The sequence below is a fragment of the Rhinolophus hipposideros genome, assembly GCF_964194185.1.
Source record: "Rhinolophus hipposideros genome assembly, chromosome: 14".
Lineage (NCBI taxonomy): Eukaryota > Metazoa > Chordata > Mammalia > Chiroptera > Rhinolophidae > Rhinolophus > Rhinolophus hipposideros.
In genome coordinates, this window is record NC_138060.1 from 36,415,353 (window position 1) to 36,435,275 (window position 19,923).

At 40.6% G+C, this 19,923-nt stretch overlaps 2 protein-coding genes across 21 annotated transcripts in view; one reads left to right on the forward strand and one right to left on the reverse strand.

Moving 5' to 3' along the window:
* Positions 1–2,308, reverse strand: part of NEK11 (NIMA related kinase 11) — a 184,641-nt gene extending 182,333 nt beyond the window's left edge. For 4 of the 16 annotated variants that reach the window (XM_081072877.1, XM_081072881.1, XM_081072880.1 and 1 more), the window contains exon 1: positions 2,189–2,300. The gene's annotated coding sequence lies outside the window, so the exon portion shown is untranslated. Of the gene's footprint in view, positions 1–1,919 lie in introns of all 16 variants that reach the window. The other 12 variants (XM_081072875.1, XM_081072868.1, XM_081072870.1 and 9 more) reach the window with 7 other exon arrangements.
* ASTE1 (asteroid homolog 1) lies at positions 1,660–15,440 on the forward strand. Of its 5 annotated transcripts, none has more exons than XM_081072866.1 (7): positions 1,660–1,783; positions 3,355–3,489; positions 3,634–3,797; positions 4,726–4,953; positions 9,774–9,984; positions 11,756–11,951; positions 13,685–15,440. In XM_081072866.1, exons 4-7 carry the CDS (start codon positions 4,735–4,737, stop codon positions 14,010–14,012), a joined length of 954 nt encoding a protein of 317 aa, XP_080928992.1. In that variant the 5' UTR covers positions 1,660–1,783; positions 3,355–3,489; positions 3,634–3,797; positions 4,726–4,734; the 3' UTR covers positions 14,013–15,440. The 5 variants fall into 5 exon arrangements, with proteins under 5 accessions (XP_080928992.1, XP_080928989.1, XP_080928990.1 ...); XM_081072863.1 differs by lacking the exon at positions 1,660–1,783 and adding an exon at positions 2,162–2,400; XM_081072864.1 differs by lacking the exon at positions 1,660–1,783 and adding an exon at positions 2,162–2,368.
* The last annotated feature ends 4,483 nt before the right edge of the window (positions 15,441–19,923 follow it).

Here is a 19,923-nt window from a genome sequence, read left to right on the forward strand (position 1 = left end):
CAGTTTCTCAAGTTTCCATTATACACACTATGTATGGAGTAATCTCCCTGGATTGGAAACAAGAAGTGTCACAAAAGCAGTCAAGCCTAAAATTGTATTTTAATGTTAGCTGAATATAAATGTTACAGGTAAATCTTTAATTCCTCAAGGAGCTATAAATGTACAGCAGAATTACGAAAGGCAGGACTGTTTCATATGTATGTTCATGGCAAAATCACTTTTATTTCATCAAAATGTAAAATATTTTGTTAGTAATCATGAAAAGTGAGTTTTGTTTTAAATCTGTATGAAAACATGGTTTTAAATAGAAGATTCTATGACTTGGAGTAGGGTTTCCATATTCAACAATTCCAAAGTTGTAAAACAAACACCTGTCGTATGTCATGCTAAAACAAGATGTTATCTGTGTAGTTTGGGATACATGGCCAATAGGCTTCAGAATAGAACATAGACAAATAAATGCCTATTTACAGCATTTTCCTTTTTGAAATAATGTATAATCAGGTAAGTTTCATCTGATGCCAGTGAGGAGACTAGCGAGAGAGAGAGAGAGAGAGAGAGAGAGAGAGAGAGAGAGAGAGAGAGAGAGAGAGAGAGAGGAGGAGGAGAGAGGGAAGCCAAATCATCTGAGGGCTATGTGCTCATGACAATACTAAAACATAAGCATTGGGTTGGAAATTCAGAGCTAAGGCCCATACCTCAAAATCCCTGAATAAATAAAAAATTATGTGGGATTATCAAGATCACAGAAAATATTAGTGAAATCTGCTGAAAAAAGTAACTGGAGTGCAGGCCTCCAAATGTATCTTTTGTTTGCCTCCTCTGCTAGCATAGAAGTGATATTTTCTGAACAAATTAAGCTGTTAAGAAAAACCTTTCCTACAACCTTTCCAACTGAAAAGGATCATTCAAATAACTCAGTAATTTTGCTTATTTTAGAGATGAGATAAAAGTTCTCCTGTAGCAAAGGAGAGAATAATTGGACTTTTGAGAAATCCAATTTCCCAGCAGCTGCTATGTGTCAATGGTTTAAACCCTGCAGCGTCTAAGCAGTCTGGCCTGGGCTACAGAGTACTTTGGGACTAATTTCCCTCTGGCCCAGCTTCACAGACTCGGCCCTGCAGCCCCCTTCCCAGTCCACCTTTAGGCCATCCATTCTATTAGTCTCTTCTGTGCAACCATAGTGTCACCTGGTTGCTTGAAAATAGACTGCACTGTGGATTCTAGAACTACCTGTTCACCTGTCAAGGTACCCTCACCCCCACCTCAAAGGGTTGTGAATGAACGTGAGCGCCTGGAACACACCTTCTTTTCCTTTGTATCTTTGCTGCCTGGCATATAGTAGGTGTTCAATAAATTGTTAGGGTAAATAAGCATCCAACAGACCAACTGCTGCGCAGGGCTGGGGAGGAAAGTGTTGTAGTGAGTGAGAAGATTTAGAAAGTTGGATGGGAAACGTGAGAAAGATGAGAGATTACCTCCGTGTGCAACCTGACCCTTGGAGGTGAAGCTGAGCTGAATGGGGGGAAAAGACAAGAGAAGAGAGGGTTTATCACAGAATGAAGCCAAGTCGTTCTCTTTCCTGGTAATGATAAATGAGGAAGTAGATGTGTCACTAGATTCGGCTCAAGTTGAAATTTAACCTTCAAAATAAACCTTAACCTTAAGGTAAAACGAACAATTCCTTGTCTCCACTTTTTTTTCAAATTTACATTTTCGCAAAGCGGGTTCACATATATCGAGGGAGCACCGGCAACTCCTGGGACTGGAGCAAATCCGGGAGGTACGGAGTCCATGGAAATGAGGCGGTCGCAGGCATGGAGACCCCAGTGAGCGGGCCCCCACCGGGGCAGCCTGAACCCATCGCCGGCCCCGGTCCCGGGAAGCCCGGCACGCCCGGAGGAGCGCCTGTCGCATACCTTTCCGGGTCGGGAGCGAAGGAGCGGCGGCGCCGGGGATGCTCAGAGTCCTGCCCGTCGGCGGGATGTGCGGTGGGCAGGCCTCGAGGACCCTCCGAGCTCCAGGACCCCTACTGGCCACGGATGTTGGGCGCGGTTGCTAGGGAGACAGCGCGGGCATGCTGGGAAGTCGGGCGAGGCGGCTTCGAGCCCGTCACCGGGGCGGACGTGTGCTTGGCGTCAGTGGGCGGGGAAAAGAGAGCAAGGCGGGCGGGCCTAGCGTCCCTCACCTGACAGCAGCCATTTCGGAGCGCGCTTCTCAGCCTTGCCGAGGGGCGACCTCGCGGCCGAGCGCCTGCCCCGGGCGCTGCCCGGCGCTTCTGGCTTCACGGGCTTCCCAGTGACGTCATACGCAGAGGCTTCCGGTGCCCGGGCTTCCGGCTTCCCCTCCTCGCCTGCGAGCTGCTAATGTAGGGGCCGGCCATCTGGGAGGACGGCGGAGGTGGGCTCTGCTGCTGGTCCGGGTGGCGGGTCGTGAAGGCCCAGGCGGGGCGAGCTCTGAAGGCCTGTATTCGAGGACTTAGATCAACGCTCCGTGTGCCTGGGGCCTCCCCAGCACGCATTTGTTGAACGGCTACTCTGTGCAAGGTTCTGTAGTTAGCTTGGGATAAGTTGACAAGGTCTCAGCTGGCATCAGATTGACAAGACAAACTTCTAAAGAAATACGTACTGTACCGAACACGGTGCCGAGATACGGCCAAGGCGGGTGAAGTGAGTCAGGCGCAACATGCAAGGGGGATGCCCCCAAACTCTGTAATCCAGATCAATATCGTCGAAGGCAGGATCTCTCAAAATCAAAATTAATGCCAGAAAAAAGCCATGCTTGACATAATCTCATGATTTTGTAACGGTATCGTGCCGAGTCGTATTGGAGCCCGAGGCTCAAGGAGAAACGTGTAATACTGATCCCGTGACTTAAGTTAGCCAGGTGTTGAAGGATGTTGTTTTGTAACGGGGCCTGATGTGCAAAGAGAAGAAGCTGAGAAGAGCTTCTTAGGGTGAAACGGGAGAGTTAGGCTTCTCGAGGCATGAAAACTTTCCTTACTCAAAACTATGCCAACTAAAATGGACCCATAAGCCAGTCTGAAAGAAGTTCCTGCATTCGGAGTGTCAAAACAGAAAAACTGGATCCTTATCATTGACCCGACACACGTTAGTTAACTGAAGCCCAGTGCTTTCTGGTTTATTAATTACGAGATTGAGAAGGATATAACTTTTCTGGTTTAGGGCCTTTTGACCCCACAAAATAAATATTCTGTATTGTGACTATTAAATATTCTGTGTGGTGACTCATACATTATTTGTATGGTGACCATGAACGATCGCAATGTCAATATCACAGAAGTGCTATCTATACTACTGTGTCAATAACGGACTTTGACTGGCTTTCCTTTAGAATCACCAGCAGCCTCCATTTGTATCCAAAGATCAAACTCCATGAGAAACTTTTGAGTTTGTACCTTGCAACACACAGGGAAAGCAAAAGAGAAGGAAAAAGCACCCAGCTGGTTGGTGTTGCCGGAGGATTTAGGTAAGAATTGCGATTCTGACACCTGATATGTTGTATTTAAAGAGCTCTTTATAACATTTGCTGTTGATTTGATGGTGCTCGAAACAGTGACTTGGTCCCCTGTAAAAAGCATCATTTTAAAGTGTGTTCTTTTGTTTTAAACAGGCAATTCTTCAGACAGTCATCATGGGTATCCGAGGACTAATGAGTTTTGTGGAAGATCACAGTAATGAGTTCTTCACTGATTTGAAGTTGCGAGACACAAAAATTATCATTGATGGCTATGCTCTCTTCCACCGGCTTTGCTTCAATTCCAACTTGGAGCTCCGGTATGGAGGGGACTATGATTCTTTTGCAGATGTTGTACAAAAGTTCTTTCAATCAATGTTTGCTTGTAATATATGTCCATACGTTGTATTAGATGGAGGATGTGACATTTCAGATAAAAAGCTTACAACTTTGAAGGATCGAGCTAAAGAGAAGATCCAGATGGCCCATTCCCTTTCTCTTGGTGGGGGTGGGTATGTATGTCCCTTACTCATCCGGGAAGTGTTCATTCAGGTTTTGATCAAGCTGCAGGTATGTTTTGTCCAGTGCTTTTCAGAAGCAGATCGGGACATTATGACACTGGCTAATCATTGGAATTGCCCTGTATTATCATCAGATAGTGACTTTTGTATTTTTGACCTGAAAACTGGGTTTTGCCCATTGAATAGCTTTCAGTGGAGAAACATGAACACAATTAAGGGCACACAGGACTACTATATCCCTGCCAAATGCTTTTCCCTGGATGCACTCTGCCATTACTTCAGCAATATGAATAAAGCTCTACTACCTCTCTTTGCGGTACTGTGTGGAAATGACCATATTAATCTGCCCATCATGGAGAGATTCTTAAGTAAAGTACGTCTTCCTCTTGGAACTGCCAGTTCTAAGGGGAGGAGACACCACCGAGTTCTGGGACTTCTGAATTGGTTGTCTCATTTTGCTGACCCCACTGAAGCACTAGATAATGTTCTGAAATATCTACCAAAAAAGGATCAAGAAAATGTTAAGGAACTTCTCTGTTGTTCCATGGAAGAATACCAGCAGTCCCAGGTGAAGCTGCAGGATTTCTTCCAGTGTGGTACTTATGTCTGTCCAGATGCCTTGAATCTAGGTTTACCGGAATGGGTACTAGTGGCTTTGGCCAAAGGCCAGCTAGCTCCTTTCATCAGCGATGCTTTGGTGCTAAGACGGACCATTCTTCACACACAGGTAGAAAACATGCAGCAACCAAATGCCTACAGAATATCTCTGCCCATCCGGCAGATCATCTATGGGCTTCTTTTGAATGTTTCTCCACATCTGGAAAACATGTCCTGGAATTCATTGCCTCCTCAGACTTTCAGCGAAGTGGAAAGGATTAACAAAAACATCAAGACATCAATTGTTGATGCAGTAGAACTGCCCAAAGATCATTGTGACCTAAGCAAATTGACTGAGGTAAGTGTTTGTAGTTACTAATGTAATGTTTGTAAAGCACTTTCCAGGTTACAAAATGCTTTTATGTATGTTAGCTCTCTTAATATAACAAACTGAGGCTGGTTGCCATATTGCTCGCGTTTCATAGGTCAGGAAACTCGGGCTCAAAGTAGGTAACTATATAATACCTCAGCCAGGGAGGATCAGTGCTAGGACTCGCAACTAGATCTTTAACTCCAAATCTGCCGTTTCCACTGTGCTTCAGTGGGCTGTGTTATCTTTATAGTTATTAATTTAAACTCTGGGGATACTAGTTGTAAACAGAAAGGGGGTTATGTGGCTTAAAAAGAGAGAAAGGAAGAAGCTTTGAGCTACAAAAAACCAAAAACATAAGTGTGTCTACAGGCATTGAGCACAGGCATAAGTACCATCTCAGACTGTACCAGCTTTCAATTAACAAGATTTATACTGACGCTGGGATCTAATTTTTCATTTTTATTGATGAGGATTTTTTTTTAGGCTTTCGATTTATGGCATCATGGTGATTTGCTTAGTTTGATACTGAAAACATGACTCTTAGCCTGAGTCAGTGTTGCTTAAACCTAAGTAACAGACCAATCGCCTTTTCAAGGTAAAAAGCATTCTCCTGGATCCCAGTGTTTACTTTGTTTTTAATGACATAAATAAATTAAAAATTACGAATAGATATGAAACTGCTTATGCTAATATAATTAAGTTTACAAATTAAATGCAGAAAACTTAGACTAATTGAAATGCCCACTGTGGGTTTTCTTAAATCGAACTGAATATTCAGACTCCCGAGACTCACAGGCTGCTGTTGGTGCCAGTCAAGTGAGGATGTAGAACACCAACCATAGCTTCCCAGCAGGTTTGAATCAGCTTTCCTCTAATGTGGGAGACCTTGCAACATTGGTTCTCCACTGGGGGTGATTTCACACACACCCCCACCCCCAGGGAAGGCGATATTTGGCAATGTCTGAAGACACTTTTGATTGTCACTACCTGAGGGTTAGGGATGGGGGTGAGGGAAGGGGGAGGTTTCTAGTGGGAAGAGGTTTCAAGGATGCTGCTAAACATCCTGCAATGCACAGGAGACTTCTCCACAACAAAGGATTATCCAGCCCAAATTGTCAGTGATGCCAGTCCGTGGCCTACGCAGCGGAGCAGGAACTAGCCTCTTTCGCCTCCTCATTAGTGACAGCGCAGGCAGGAGCTAACGGGATTCACATCAAGGTGGTCCAAGAGCCTCCTTGACAATGAGGAATGACTGCTAATGGGAACAGGGTCTTTTTGGGCTGATGAAATGTTCTGGAAGTAGTGATGGTTGCACAGGCTTATAAATACACTAAAACCACTTTAAAAGGATGAATTTTATGACACGAAATATGTCTCAATTAAAGAAATAGAAAGTCTCACTGCTCCTTCCCCACAGGATCCAATCTTGCTTGTAACAATTCCATAGATACAGCTTTCAAGGTCTCTGCAAGGGACCTGCTTGATTACAAGTCATTGCAGTCAGAGAAGCCCCAGGATATGGTGTTTACAGTTCATTTATAGTTCAAGTCTACGTGCAGTTTTACAAGTCATTTTTATCATGCTAAGTAACACAGCTGACAACCTTTATCATGTTTCTAGGTTTATACAACTAGAAAGTTGAGCATAGGTCAAACTTCAGACAGATGGGATTTATTAGAACTTTACCCACACCAGTAAAATTGGAATTAGCAGCATTCTAAAGGATGATGTTTTGCTGAAATGACATTTCTGTTCACACCATAAATGGTGCTGTGTTGGAGGGCTTTTTAAAATTTTTTTATGGCTTTATTGAGAAATCATTGACATACACTGGCAATGCCCATATTTAAAGTGTGCACTTTTGAGTTTTGATGCATGATTACATTCGTGAATCCATCCTGCAATTAAAGAATGTTTTCCATCACCTCTAAAAGTTTCCTCCTGCCTCTTTGCAATTCATCCCTCTCTGCATATATGCATATAACAGAGAGCACACATAATTATACAGCTTGATGAATGTTCACCTACTCGACAGTTCCATGTAAAGAGCACCCACATGAACTCATTATTGGCACCCTAGTGTATGGTTCCAGTCACTTCTCCCACCCCTGTAATCACTACTCTGACTTCTAACAACATTGAATCGTTATGATTGTTTTAATCCTTTATAAAAATTGAAGCATACAGTATGAATCTTTCATCTGGCTTCTTTTATTGAGTTTGTGAGATTCATTCATCACTGTGAGTAGTTGTAAATCATTCATTTCTCATTGCTGTATACTATTACATAGTGGGAATATTCCCCAGTTGGTTTTTCATCTTACAGGTGATGGGCATTTTGGTAGTTTGCAGTTGGGGATATTATGAATAGTGCTATGAACATTCTAGTGCACACCATTTAGTGAAAATATAACATGAACACATTTCTATTGCACATATAACTTGGACTAGAAACTAGAGTGATATTGACGGGTTGTAGGATACCCATATGTTCAGCTTAGAAGATATTTGCCAAATGGTCCTGTAAAGTGGTTTTACCAATTAATATTCCTACCAGCAACTTATAAAAATTCCTCTTATTTTACACCCTTGCTGATACTTGGTATTTTCTATCCTTTTAAAAAAATTATCTAATAGTTATGTGGTGGCATCATTTTAGCCAATTTAGTAGGTGTTAATTTATATTCCTCTGATGACTGATATGAGCGTCATTGACCATTTGGATATTGTTATGGAAGTTTCTGTTCAAAGTGTTTTGCCCATTTTCCTGTTCGTTTTTTTTTATTTTTATATAAAGGTCCTTTGTCAGATAACATGTATTGTGAATTGCTTCTCTCATTCTGTGAATTGTCTTTTCACTCTAGTATGTTTTGATAAACAGAAGTTTTAATATAGTATAATTTAAATTTTTATTTATGGTTACCCCTTTGATGACCTACTTAAGAATTTGCTGCCTACTGGAAGGTCATAAAAAATTTTTTTGCCTTTCACATTTAGATCTACAATCTATCTAGAACTGATTTGTTTCTATGTGGTGTGGCATAGGGATCAGGACACTTTTCCACTTTTCATGAGACATGAAAATCCAGTTGAGTCAATTAGTATAGCAGGTTGATTATGCTTGCTAAGTGGGGGTGACAACTGATCTCATCACTTCTCTGTATTCAAAGTAGGGTGAAATTTTAGTTCACTGTTTATGCATGATTTCATTTGGATTTCCCTTGGCATAAGCTAATCAATTCTGTAATTAGCCCATGATAATTCTCAAACAGTATCAAGTGCCAATGTGATTCCAGAGACAAATGCAGGTAAAAATATAGAAATTTTGTGCTAGAGTCTATTCATTTTGTTTTTCTTAACGTGATGCGGTGATAATACTTTGATCATCTGCTTTGTGCCAACTGTTGTAATGGAAACTTCATACAATCTCCCATTTAATTCCCACAGTAAAGACATAGGATGGGATTTCCTTTTTGGTCACATTAGTTGCAGTGGACAGAGCAGTACTCGGGTTAACCAATGAGAGGTTAATCGTAAAGAGACTGAAGTGGATCATTGTTGGGGAGGGAGGCGGTGCCAAGACCAGCCTCTCTCTGAGCACCTCTGTCTCTGTGTGGAAGCTTCTTCTGCAGGCTTATGCTTTCCCTCCTCCTGTGGGGGAAGGAATCGAGTTGTCACATGAGATAAAAACCGAACCAGATCTAAGGGCTGTGAGCAGAGTAGTTCCCCTTTTGGAAGGGGCTAAGGACTGGTGGGTTCCATGAAACATTTTGTATAACTCACCATAGTGCTCATTTTACAGATGATCAGACTGGCTGTAGAAAAGCTCAGAAACTTGCCTGAGGCCTTGGAGTTAGTGAGGGACAGAATGTCTCTGAAGTCAAGGTCAGACTCCTTTGTTCACACTAGAAGTACAACTATTTTTCTCTCAAAGTTTGTCAAGTCTCCCTGAAGGTGCCCTTTTAAGAGTACTAATTTCCTTATCTGTGAAAGTATGTGACCTGGAAGGTTCCTTATGGTTCTTAAGATTCATTAGGGAAAATTATTTCAGCAAGCCCAAAGCCCTCATAGCTGTTTACTTCCTTTTATTTGAAGTGCACGCTCTAAAACGTGGAGTATAAGTGAGTGTGGTGTGTTACTGCCAGCACAGTGCCCGTAGTCGTTAAATATTCCTATGTCCCTGGAATATACTTCACATACAGGTAGCCACCCTTGGACAATCCCTGTGTGGGAGAACAAAAAGTCAATAAAACATTCAGCGGGGTAGGGTCATGAGACAGGACCCAAACAAATAGAAGGCTGCTGTATGATAATGCCCCAAGGATGGATGTAACCCAAGTTTTTTCTGGAAGTGGTGTGTAATGGTGTCGTGGAGAAGGTGGAGCCTAAATACTCACTGGCAAGTAAAGTTGTGGTTGAGCATAGACCTTTCTCAAAGCAGAAGTTAAAATGCAGATTCCTGGGCTCCCCTTGGACTCAAAATTCAGAGGGCAGAGCCTGAGGATGGAATTTTTAACAAGCTCCCCAAGTGACAGGAACACGGAACATGCTCACCAGCCTACATGGAGGATGGAATGACAAGAGCAAGGGCTGTGTAGCAGGAGTAGACAATACATTCAGTCAACATATTTATTAATCACCTTATTAATGTTCTAAATGCTTTGAGTGTGGCCGATTTTTCTCCCCCCCACAGGAAGGTAAGAAACTGATATAGCAGTTTCATTTTCATTAAAGCCTCTTCTTACTAGAAGGAAAAAAAGACATTCCCCAAAGTAACTTGCAGGATGTTTGTTATGTATTTTCAGCTCTCCTTGGCTAGACGGCTGACACTCCTGTTAGAAACGCTGAAGGTGAAACAGACCGTCCTGGACCCAGTCCCCGCTTCGTTGAAGCTGCCCATTGCTGTCATTTGCTATTGGTTGCAGCACACAGAAGGCAAGGCAAAGCTGCATCATCTACAAGCCTTACTGCTGGGGATGCTGACGGGGCCCTTGCATGCCATGATCAGCAGCCCTGGTAGGTACCTGGAAGCCCAGGAGTGTATTTTTGCATGTTACTTACATGTAATGACGTTTACACCAACACACACATATTCTTGGATTATCTACTCCTGTCAATTCTATCAGAACTTAGAAATGGGGGCACCAGTATGTCCTTCATTCATTGGCAACTATTTTTGAGCATTTCCATGTGCTGGGCTCAATGCTGGAGGGTTTGATTTCAAGGGCACAGTCGTGAAAATGAACTGGTACCACCTAATCCCATCTGCTTTGTGGCACAAATGCTTTCACCTATGAAGTAGGACTGTGATAGGCCGGCCCGCTGCATTTTGTGTTCCACATTTTCTATCCTATCCTTGTGGTCAATACAGCAGCAGCAGCAGTAGAAACAAAGTTTCCCATCGGTGAAACTTCTGAGCACATCCATGTTTGTGCTGCTTTTTTACTTTTCTTTTTCTCCATTGTAAGTTTCAATTAGTAAGTAAGTAGTGATGGTAGAAATACTAACTTCTATTTCTATTGGAGAAATACTCTTTGAGGCAGTTTCATCTGCAATTAAATCTTGGGTGAAATAAATGTTGATGTATACATTGGAGCACTTCAGTTCTCCAATGGAATTATTCTCTTTAAAGATTCTGAATGCTGTGACAGCTTATGTAAATATGTGCAATAGTTAACACACTAGAACAGTAGTATCCAAAAGGATAGCTACTAGCCACATTTCAAGTGCTCAGTAGCCACACTTAAGGCTAGAGGACAGGGCAGATATAGGACATTTCTGTCATTACTGAAAGTTCTATTGGCCAGTGCTACTCTGCAGTTCACTTTTTAAAGTAAGTTAAAGAATGAATCAGCATAGACTCTTAAGACAAGTGGGAGAGGAGCTGTCAGAAGGGACTGTTGTGTGACAGCCATCTTAATGCAAAACTAGGAAGTTAAGGGCCACTGCTGGTAAGACATAAGTTTAGGGTATTTCCTCTCATTGAATAATAAATATATTTAAATTCTCAGAGCACAAGCCTGTTCAGTTTTTACCTGAGTCCAATGGAAGGGGCATGTCAAGGGTCTGTTTCTTTTCTTTTAGGAATTGTGGACCCGACACCCAGGCAGGCTCAGTGCCTTGCTGCTCGCTAATTGGTAAAAGGTGGGCCTCCTTTTTATTATTTTCAGGTTGGTCCGGAGGTTATTTTGTGCATCCCTGCTCAGAGAAACCTGCAGGAGCTTACCGCTGAACACACGCAGCATTCTTCATGCCCAGGATTTTTGCTTCTTGCCCCTTATCCTCTGTGAAGAAGCTGATTATTTGCCACATTCTCTAGGAGTCATGCTTTAGTTTTCCTCCCATTAAACAGAAATTAAAATGTGCTTTGAACACACAGGCTGTTACTTTAAGTGCACTATAGCATGGGTTCTCCATGAAAGGAAGTTTGATGGAAGAGAACAATAAAGAATGATATTTAGTAGTAACTTGTATTTTTCAGAGAGGCAGACTTAGGATTTGGAGAGTTTGATGTGTTTAGACCAGTGGAAGATAATACTGTTTTATAAAATAATTTGAGGTTGAATAAAGTTAGGCTATCGTTAAAAAAAGGCATTTCAGTATAATATTTCAGTTTATACAGCCAGGCTTTTACACTGACATTAAAATACTAAAGAGCCAGAAAAGCATTTTGGTTATTTAAACTAAATTTTTTCTTCATAGAATTTGAAGTTACAATATATGAAGAAAATGACAAGCTGATCGAGTCTTTTGGGGAATACTGCCCTTGGGTTGTTTCTTTCTCTAGATAAGAAACATCTGCGGGAGGATGGTGCTAAGATGCTGTATGAAGAGTTACAAAGAATGAAGGAGCAGACACGGCCGGGCACGAGGCTGGATTTAGACACAGCTCACATCTTCTGTCAGTGGCAGTGCTGTCTGCAGATGGGGATGTACCTCAATCAGCTGCTGTCCGCTCCTCTCCCCGAGCCAGACCTAACTCGGTAAGCACCACGCAGGCTAGTTCAGAGGGCCGCACACCACAGAAGTAACTACTCTTAGTTATATTTAAAGCAAAGAAGTTATTTAAAAAAATTAATCTTAGTATAACTGGTTTTGGAGCACTGTTTTGGCTAAAGAACTGGAAACAGAAACAATTTATTTCCATAGTCCCAAACTTTTCATGATTTGATCAGATTTTTAAAAAATCAGTTCTAAAGTAAAAGTAGAAAAAAGAGGCAGTTGTTGGCAGGATATAACTCATTCCCTCATTTCTTTTAAATCTTGTTCAATTATCACTTTATAAATGCTTTTTCTGATCATCCTACTGAACTATTACTCTCTACTGCTAGCCACTCTAGTCCTATTACTCTTTTATATTTCTGTAATTGCATTTCTTACCACTTGGCATGTTGTTCACTCATTCATTCAAATATTAATTAAATGCCTACTTTGTGCCTATGGTGTAGTGAACAAAACATTTTTAAAAATCTCCACTGTCATGGAGAGATTTTACCTAGTGAGATGACTATTAGATGATTAAGCGAACTTTATCTAGGGTTTTGTTTTGCCCAGCAAGTATGCAGAAGGGATGCAGCCTGTATGCCAGTGATTATAATGTTTGATTATGGAGTTGAAGCTGTGTGAAAAAGAAATGATAGCAGTAGCGTGTGGGCCAGTGAAAAAGCAGTAGGATCAATGGATTGGACGTCCTGGTGGTTCTCCATCCAGAAGGTGCCAGAGGGAGTGAGTGAGGAAGGTAAAGGGAGATGGGTCGAAAATGGAGTTGAAATTGTATATATGCATTGTCTCTCTCCACTTGAATGTAAATTCTGTGAGGGCAGGGTCCTGTCTATTTTATGTACTGTTGTATCCCCAGTGTCCAGCATATAGTTAAGTACTCGAATATTTGTTGAATAAATGAGTGCTATATGGAGGCATGCAAAATACGCTGAAAAGCTTCCTAGCAGTAAATGGTGTTGTTTACATATCTCTGGTCCTCATATATAAGCTAACCCTAGAACCCTTTACCAAATAAGATTAATTGGCCTTTGACCCATATATGGATTCTTTATTCCATAATTTAGGTCATTCTTGATTGGATCCTCTCAAGTTACCAGAAATCCCTTTAAAACAAAGCAGGAAAAACAAGACCAAACAGTTCTCTTAATAACGATTTCAGTAGGATTGTTCTTGTATCTCAGCATTACCAAAGCCTCTTAAATGACGATTTTACACTGATTGAATGATGGTTGTACATCCAGCGCGAAGGCACCAGCTGTTCAGCTCTGGCAGTTAGTCGTTATATATTACATTTCTGGCTTGCAGTTACTCCCATCTTATATTTGTGAAGTAGGTGTTTAGTCCAAGTGACTGAATGACCTTGCAAATGATACCATTAAATTTTCTCGTATTTCAACAGTCTGCCTGTTTGGTTTATCAAAGGCATTCCTTTTCTTTGAAGTGTTAAGAGGCCTCCTCTACTTGGAGCTAGTGGCAGAACCAGCAACCCTCCCTTACTTAATTTGTTCACAAAAATATCGCCAACCAATAAGTAATTTCTGTAATAACTCAGTTCCTTCCTTCAAGGAACAGATTATTCCTAAGTAATTTTAATAATGATTTTATAGAAGAGTTCTCAGTGGTTAGATGCATTTGCTGAAGCTGTGTTAAGCATGCTTGTCCCAGTGCACTGAACCTATCCTTTAACTGCACCCTCCTCTCTGCCATTCAACAGCCTGTACAGTGGAAGCCTGGTGCATGGACTATGCAGGCAACTTCTAACGTCCACCTCTGTAGAAAGTCTCCTGAGCATGTGTCCTGAGGCAAAGCAACTTTATGAACATCTGTTCAATGCCACGAGGGCATTTGCCCCTGCTGCATTTCTCCTACCAAAGGGTAAATCAAATTCAAAAAAAAAAAGGCAAAAGAAACAAGGTACCAACCGATCAAAGAACAGAGTGGGAACCATCTCAGACACTAGATGTTGGTACGAGGTAAGCAATCGGTTTGGGCCATTAATAGTTGAAAACATGGAGGAACATCAGGCCTCAGAGCTTGAATAAACTGTCTGCAACCAGATGTATAAATCTCACTTAAAATTGTTGTTAACTCCCTTAAAATGATTAACTTTTTTCTTTACAACTAACCTGTTAGGGGATAAACATTGCAATAGGTAATCTTTGAATTTCAAGGTATTTTGTATTCTTTTAATAAATACAACCTGATTTAAGAAACTTCTGTATTCCTTATAGACATTTGAAAGCATATTTGGGGGGTGATCGGTTTGCTCAGTTGGTTAGAGCGTGGTGCTAATAACACCAAGGTTGCTGCGATCCCCGCATGGGCCACTGTGAGCTGCGCCTTCCTTAAAAATAAATCAAATCAAATCCAATCAATGTGTTTTTTTTTAAAAAGAAAGCATATTTGTACTTCTCAAGTTCCGTTTCAGTAAGTTACTAATAATAGTCTATAACCTTTAAATTGCAACAAGTAGTCAGCTATGTTTTCAAAAAGAGAATTCCTACTTCAATTATTTCCTTTAAGCAGATGCTGGGCTATCATTTTTTTACAAAAATCTTTATACAAAAAAATCTTCATTTTCTATTGTGAAAGGTCTGACTTGGAAGATAGAAGTTAGGATGCCAGGCAGAAAACTATATGCCTTTAAGTACTTAGTAAATGAGACCACGGTAGGGTTCATTAGCTCTTTAGCTATGCCCCAGGTTTCAAAGCAGATGTTGAAACTCTAATGGCCCCCACAAAATGAGAAACAGCATCCTGATCTGCTAGGTCATTGGAGGAGGAAACATCAGGAAGAAATTAAAGTATTGGAGATACATGCAGCACTACCAGAATCTAGGCCATTTCTTATACTACAGGTTTTGACCCATTAATGGGATGTGAAATTAATGAGTCATAACCAGCATTTTTAATGAAAAATATCAGGTATGCATATTATATATTAGATGGTTGTGCAAAATGTATTTCCCACTGTGGATTGCAGTCAGAAGACACTGCACTGGAACACATTAAAGGCAGCTAAAATTACAAATACCCATAGAATTGTGAAGGTACTGGCCAATTTCAAATAAAGAACTTGAAAATAAAAGAGTAAGTGGAATGAATATATTTGAGCAAGATCTGAAAGTATATTCATAACTTCATTTGTATTCATACAAATTGTGTTCTTCCTTTCTTCTCTACTTTCTCACTGGCATAGTCCCTGTGTAATGAACCGAAATGTGGTTTCAAGCTGCCATTTTGAACAAGCTTATGTTCAGTTACTAAAATCTGGGAAATAATTCACTCCACTTTCCCGGCAGTACCATACTCTTAGAGGAAGTACAGCATCACCAGTGTTACAAACACACCTCCCAAGTATTGACTGGCTTCAGCCATTTACAAAAAGCGAAAACACAATCTCATTTGCGCCTAAAGTTTTCAACCCTAAAGACTGGCTTCTGTTTCAAATAAAAGTTCTTGAAATAAGGAAAATTTTGTTTATTATTTTAGAAAGAGTGCATGAGGCTCTTTGTGAGTTTTTATGTCTCTAAAGAAATGGTTATTCCCAGAAGAATCAAGAACAGAGCAGTCATACATATCTATTTTTGAGAAGAGATGTATTTTTCCAGCAAATAGTGGATTTAATATGGATTACAAGTATGCAAGACCTTATTGTATCAAAAATCTCTTTTCCTTGATTCCTGGAGTTGAGGGACAATTATAACAATGTAAGTGTCCTACTTTCTGACTAATCAACTCTGCTTTTTAAAACCACCAACCTTGCATGGAAAGCCATTCATTCCCACTTCCACTTTGACAAATAACTGGTTTGACAGGCACCAAACTGAAGAGTGTATGAGCTACACAGTTTAATTAAAAGTCAGTTATATCAATCATCTTTCAAAAAGTTTTTCAAGCAAAGGGACCCTCCTTCAGTAGACTTAAGAAGTCAGATTCCCTTCGCTAGCCATTGCAATCAGGGCGATTCACTTGAAATTACTCAACCTTGCAGTAAAGGAGTTAAAATCTAATAATGCCCATTAACTCTTACTCTGTGTGAGAATTCAGGAAAGTTACCTACCCCAGTATGTATCCTGTCCTGTATTAAATGAGAGGTCATAAATATGCCACAGGATATCTGAGGGGGGTTACCAAATATGACATAGTTCCCAACTCTCAGAGGACATACTGTGTAAGCTGCTTAGAGAGACAGCACACAATGAAGAGAATATTTTATGAAGCGATCTGTCAGGTGCAAAATGGCCAAGTGCAGACTGAATGCTACAGAGACAGCAGTCACCAGGATGAGGAGAGATCAAATCAGGATTTTCAGAACTGGCTTTTGAGCTTGGCTTTACGAGACAGATGCAATTCAGATGAGGTACAGGAAGCAATGGGATCACATGTGTTGAAGCAGAGTATATCCCATATTCCACTTGGAAAACGTTTCCTGTTTTTAATCAAGGCTTTAGGTCTTGCTCTTTCTGACTGAGTTCTACCTAATGAAATGTCACCTGAGGCTTTGGAAATGTGTGTCATCAAAAAGCAGTTCAAGTAACAAAAGGAACTCTGTACTCCTAAAATGAGTAATTTTAGAAATGAAGTTGGAGAGAGAAAATGTAATCACATTCTGTGTTGTGGTAAAATTATACTTGAACTTTATTTTTACAAGCCCTTTTTGAGATACCTGGACTTACAAAGTGTGTGTGTGTGTGTCCTATAAACTCTAAAGGCCTTTCATGAAAATTGACCATAAGAAAAAGAATTCAAATTAATTAGTTTTAGTAGATAAAGACCTCTATAGCTAGAAAGGTCTTAGAATTATCTTTTCCTCCTTTGTGCATAAAATAAATGAATCGATGGTTATGCCTCAATTTTCCCTATCTGTAAAATGGGGATCCCAATAGTTCAAATTATTGTCTAAGGATAAAATAACATGTACTTTTTAAGTTACATAACACAGTGCCTGGCACTGAAAACATACAGCACGTGACAGCCATTATTATTACATCCACACATGAAAACCAAAAGCAAATCAAGGGATCTGGGAAGAAGTACGAGTGCTGAATAGAAAGATCAAGGCACCATTAGACCAGTAGGTGCCAGAGCTAATGGCAGAATTTTGCAAAGGCAATGGAAGTCAGCACTAGCGTATATGGCTAAGATGAGGACAAGAGTGTGAGATTAAAGCAACTTCAGCCAAACTGTTAGGCTGAAGCCATACTGGAAAGAGTGGGTAAGTGCCAAGAGATTGTGAATAGGGAGCCAAGCTCAACCTCAGAAGATAGTGAAAACAGACCAGAAGGAACTATCCATATGTGAGTATTAATATTTGTGCCCTTCCTGCCTTTTCTTGTTATCAAGGAATTATCTGTATTGTTTTTAAACCCAATTTGAAAGAGCCCTGGACGTGTTTAAAGATAGGAAAAAAATTAAGAGCAGATCTTACCACTTCCTGCAAATGTCCTGCAACTGGCAGGGTTATATCCTGGCCCTAGCCAATAACCCTAAGGAGGCCAAACCCAGTTTTCCCTTAGTGACATTTCCACAGTTACTGGCACAGGCCATCCTGGCTGTCTCTTCAGCTGGTTATTGAAGAGCAAGTAAAAATTCTCTTTCTCAAAATTTAGGCAGCAGAAAAAGGATTTCAAGTTGAAGGAATACTGCCCAAAAAGACTAGTAAGTAGATTGTGTTGGAACACCATGTGGGATATAAGGCTAGAAAGATCCAAGAAAGAATTATGAATAAAATGGAAAAGAAAAAAAAGATCAACGTTTTCTACTCTCCTGCCATAAATGACCTGTTCGGAGCAAGCAGCTATTTTCTAATGTTCATGCTATTCACTTTCTGGGTTTCCGCCCGCAGCAAACTTCAGTCTAAGTTATCAAGTTCTTTGCTCTACATATTCTCTCACCTCTTAAGAGAGTGTCTTACCGCAAACATCAAAAGTACACACATGTGCTACCAGAAATTCAGATCAGTGTTTTCTAGTCAGTAACCTTAATAACAGATTTATTCAGAAAGCTTTGTAACAAAGGAGGCTGTAATAGAATTGTAATCTTTTCCCCCCTGCATTTTGAATATAAATAACTGTTTGCTGATTCTTAAGTAATAACTCTATAAATAAACTATTTTCAAAAAATATCTTATTCTGTCAAAGCTGCTGACATTCATTTACTGCTTTACTTTTAGCAAAAAAAAGATGCTTGTAATATGAAATTATTTTCCAACCACATTATAATTAGTCAGCCACAGCTTTAATTCATTCTGTGCTCATCTAACATGTCCCTTGGGAAATCTCAAGGACACCACAAACCTGACATTTCAAATTGACCTGTGTTCCACTGAAGGCTGCTTGGCTTTGGTAATTCTCCTAAAAGCTCTACGATCCAAATCAGGGAGCCAGAAACTGGGGTATCTTCCACATTTTCCCTTTCTCCTGTATGGTCATGTCAATGCTATCTCTTACAAGATAGATAGTCTATGCCTTTCTCTCCGTACTAACTGCCATAGCTCAATTAGTCCATCTACCCCTTAAGTTTCTACAATTCTCTATTCAGTCTCCCTGTTTGTCTTTATAATCTACCACTCTGTGCTTCCATCAGCATGTCACAAGACAAAAATCCAAACTCACATCACACTCTTCAAATCCTCCAGCATGTTACAAGTCAAGTGTCCTCCCCTTTATCACTGGGCTCCTGTCTATCTGTCCAAGCCCTCACATTACATATTTCCTACCTTAACAGCCAAACTCCTTGTGGTTTTCACCTGTTCCATCTAGCCCCTATCCACACCTCTGCAGAGGCTGTGCCATTTGGTTGCAATGTCCTGCTGCTTCTTGGCTAGAGATTCCCAACTTAAGAACAAGGATTTAGATGCCACTAGTTCTAGAAAATTTCTTCAACAACCTCCTTCAGTGAAGTTGTCTCTCTCCTTTGGCTACTGTAGCATTTGGGGCAGCATTTAGCACTGTATCTGATGTATTTCACTTTGGCCTCCAGAGTTAAGACTGAGGACTTCCCAAAGGCAAAATACTACCTCTATAAATCTACACCTACTACAGTATCTGCAGACTATTATATTTATATTAATATCAAGGACTGCTTAATCATGATCCATTTTTAACAATAACCATCTCTGAAAACAAAAATCCCAAATAAGGTTGTCCAACAAGAGTTAACAGTCATACCAAGCGCTGAGTTCAAGGAAGCTTAATTATGAGGATGGCATGCTTGTCCAGTCACATACCAGTTAGGATTAATATTTTTGCACACCATGTGCTAGCATGCAAATCAGCTACTGTTTGGATTTCAGCTTAGTCTGAAAAGGCATTTCAAAGATTTCCAAATGCCAATGTCAAGGTACACTGCCAGTAAAATGTGTACAGGATTCATTTTAATGTTATGTGTATTTTTAAAATAAATGTGCAAAGACCACTACTACCTTTCATGAAACAGCCTGGGAATAGTTATATCCCCCCACAAACGTACCCATCAGCTCCCAAACGGCAGGGATGCCATCACCTTTCTATTCCTAGCACACTCCAGCCACTAAATCAAAGTTAATGGAAATGACAATCAATTCATCCAAGTTTCTGGGTGAGGCATATGTGGAAGTGCCAAGTGACAAAGGCAGAAAGCGAGGTAAAGTTAATTAAGGTTCTTACATAAGAAATGTATTGTTTGCCACCAATTCATTTCACTGAGAAATTGAGTGTGACCAATACTCACTTTGCTTATGTCCTATATGAAAGAGATCATAACTGAAAGTGATTTCAGAAAGGCTACCAATGTAAAAGATGTACCTTGCATAGGTATGAAAGATAAAAAAGTGTTTATCCCTGTGAGTGCGGTCTCAGCTATTAAATAAAGTCTGTAGCCTGATAGGGGAAGGTTTTAGGTTGCCTGGTGTCACTTGTTTCATCTCTGAATCATGAAGTGCCCAGGACAAATGTGAGGCAACATGCTAAG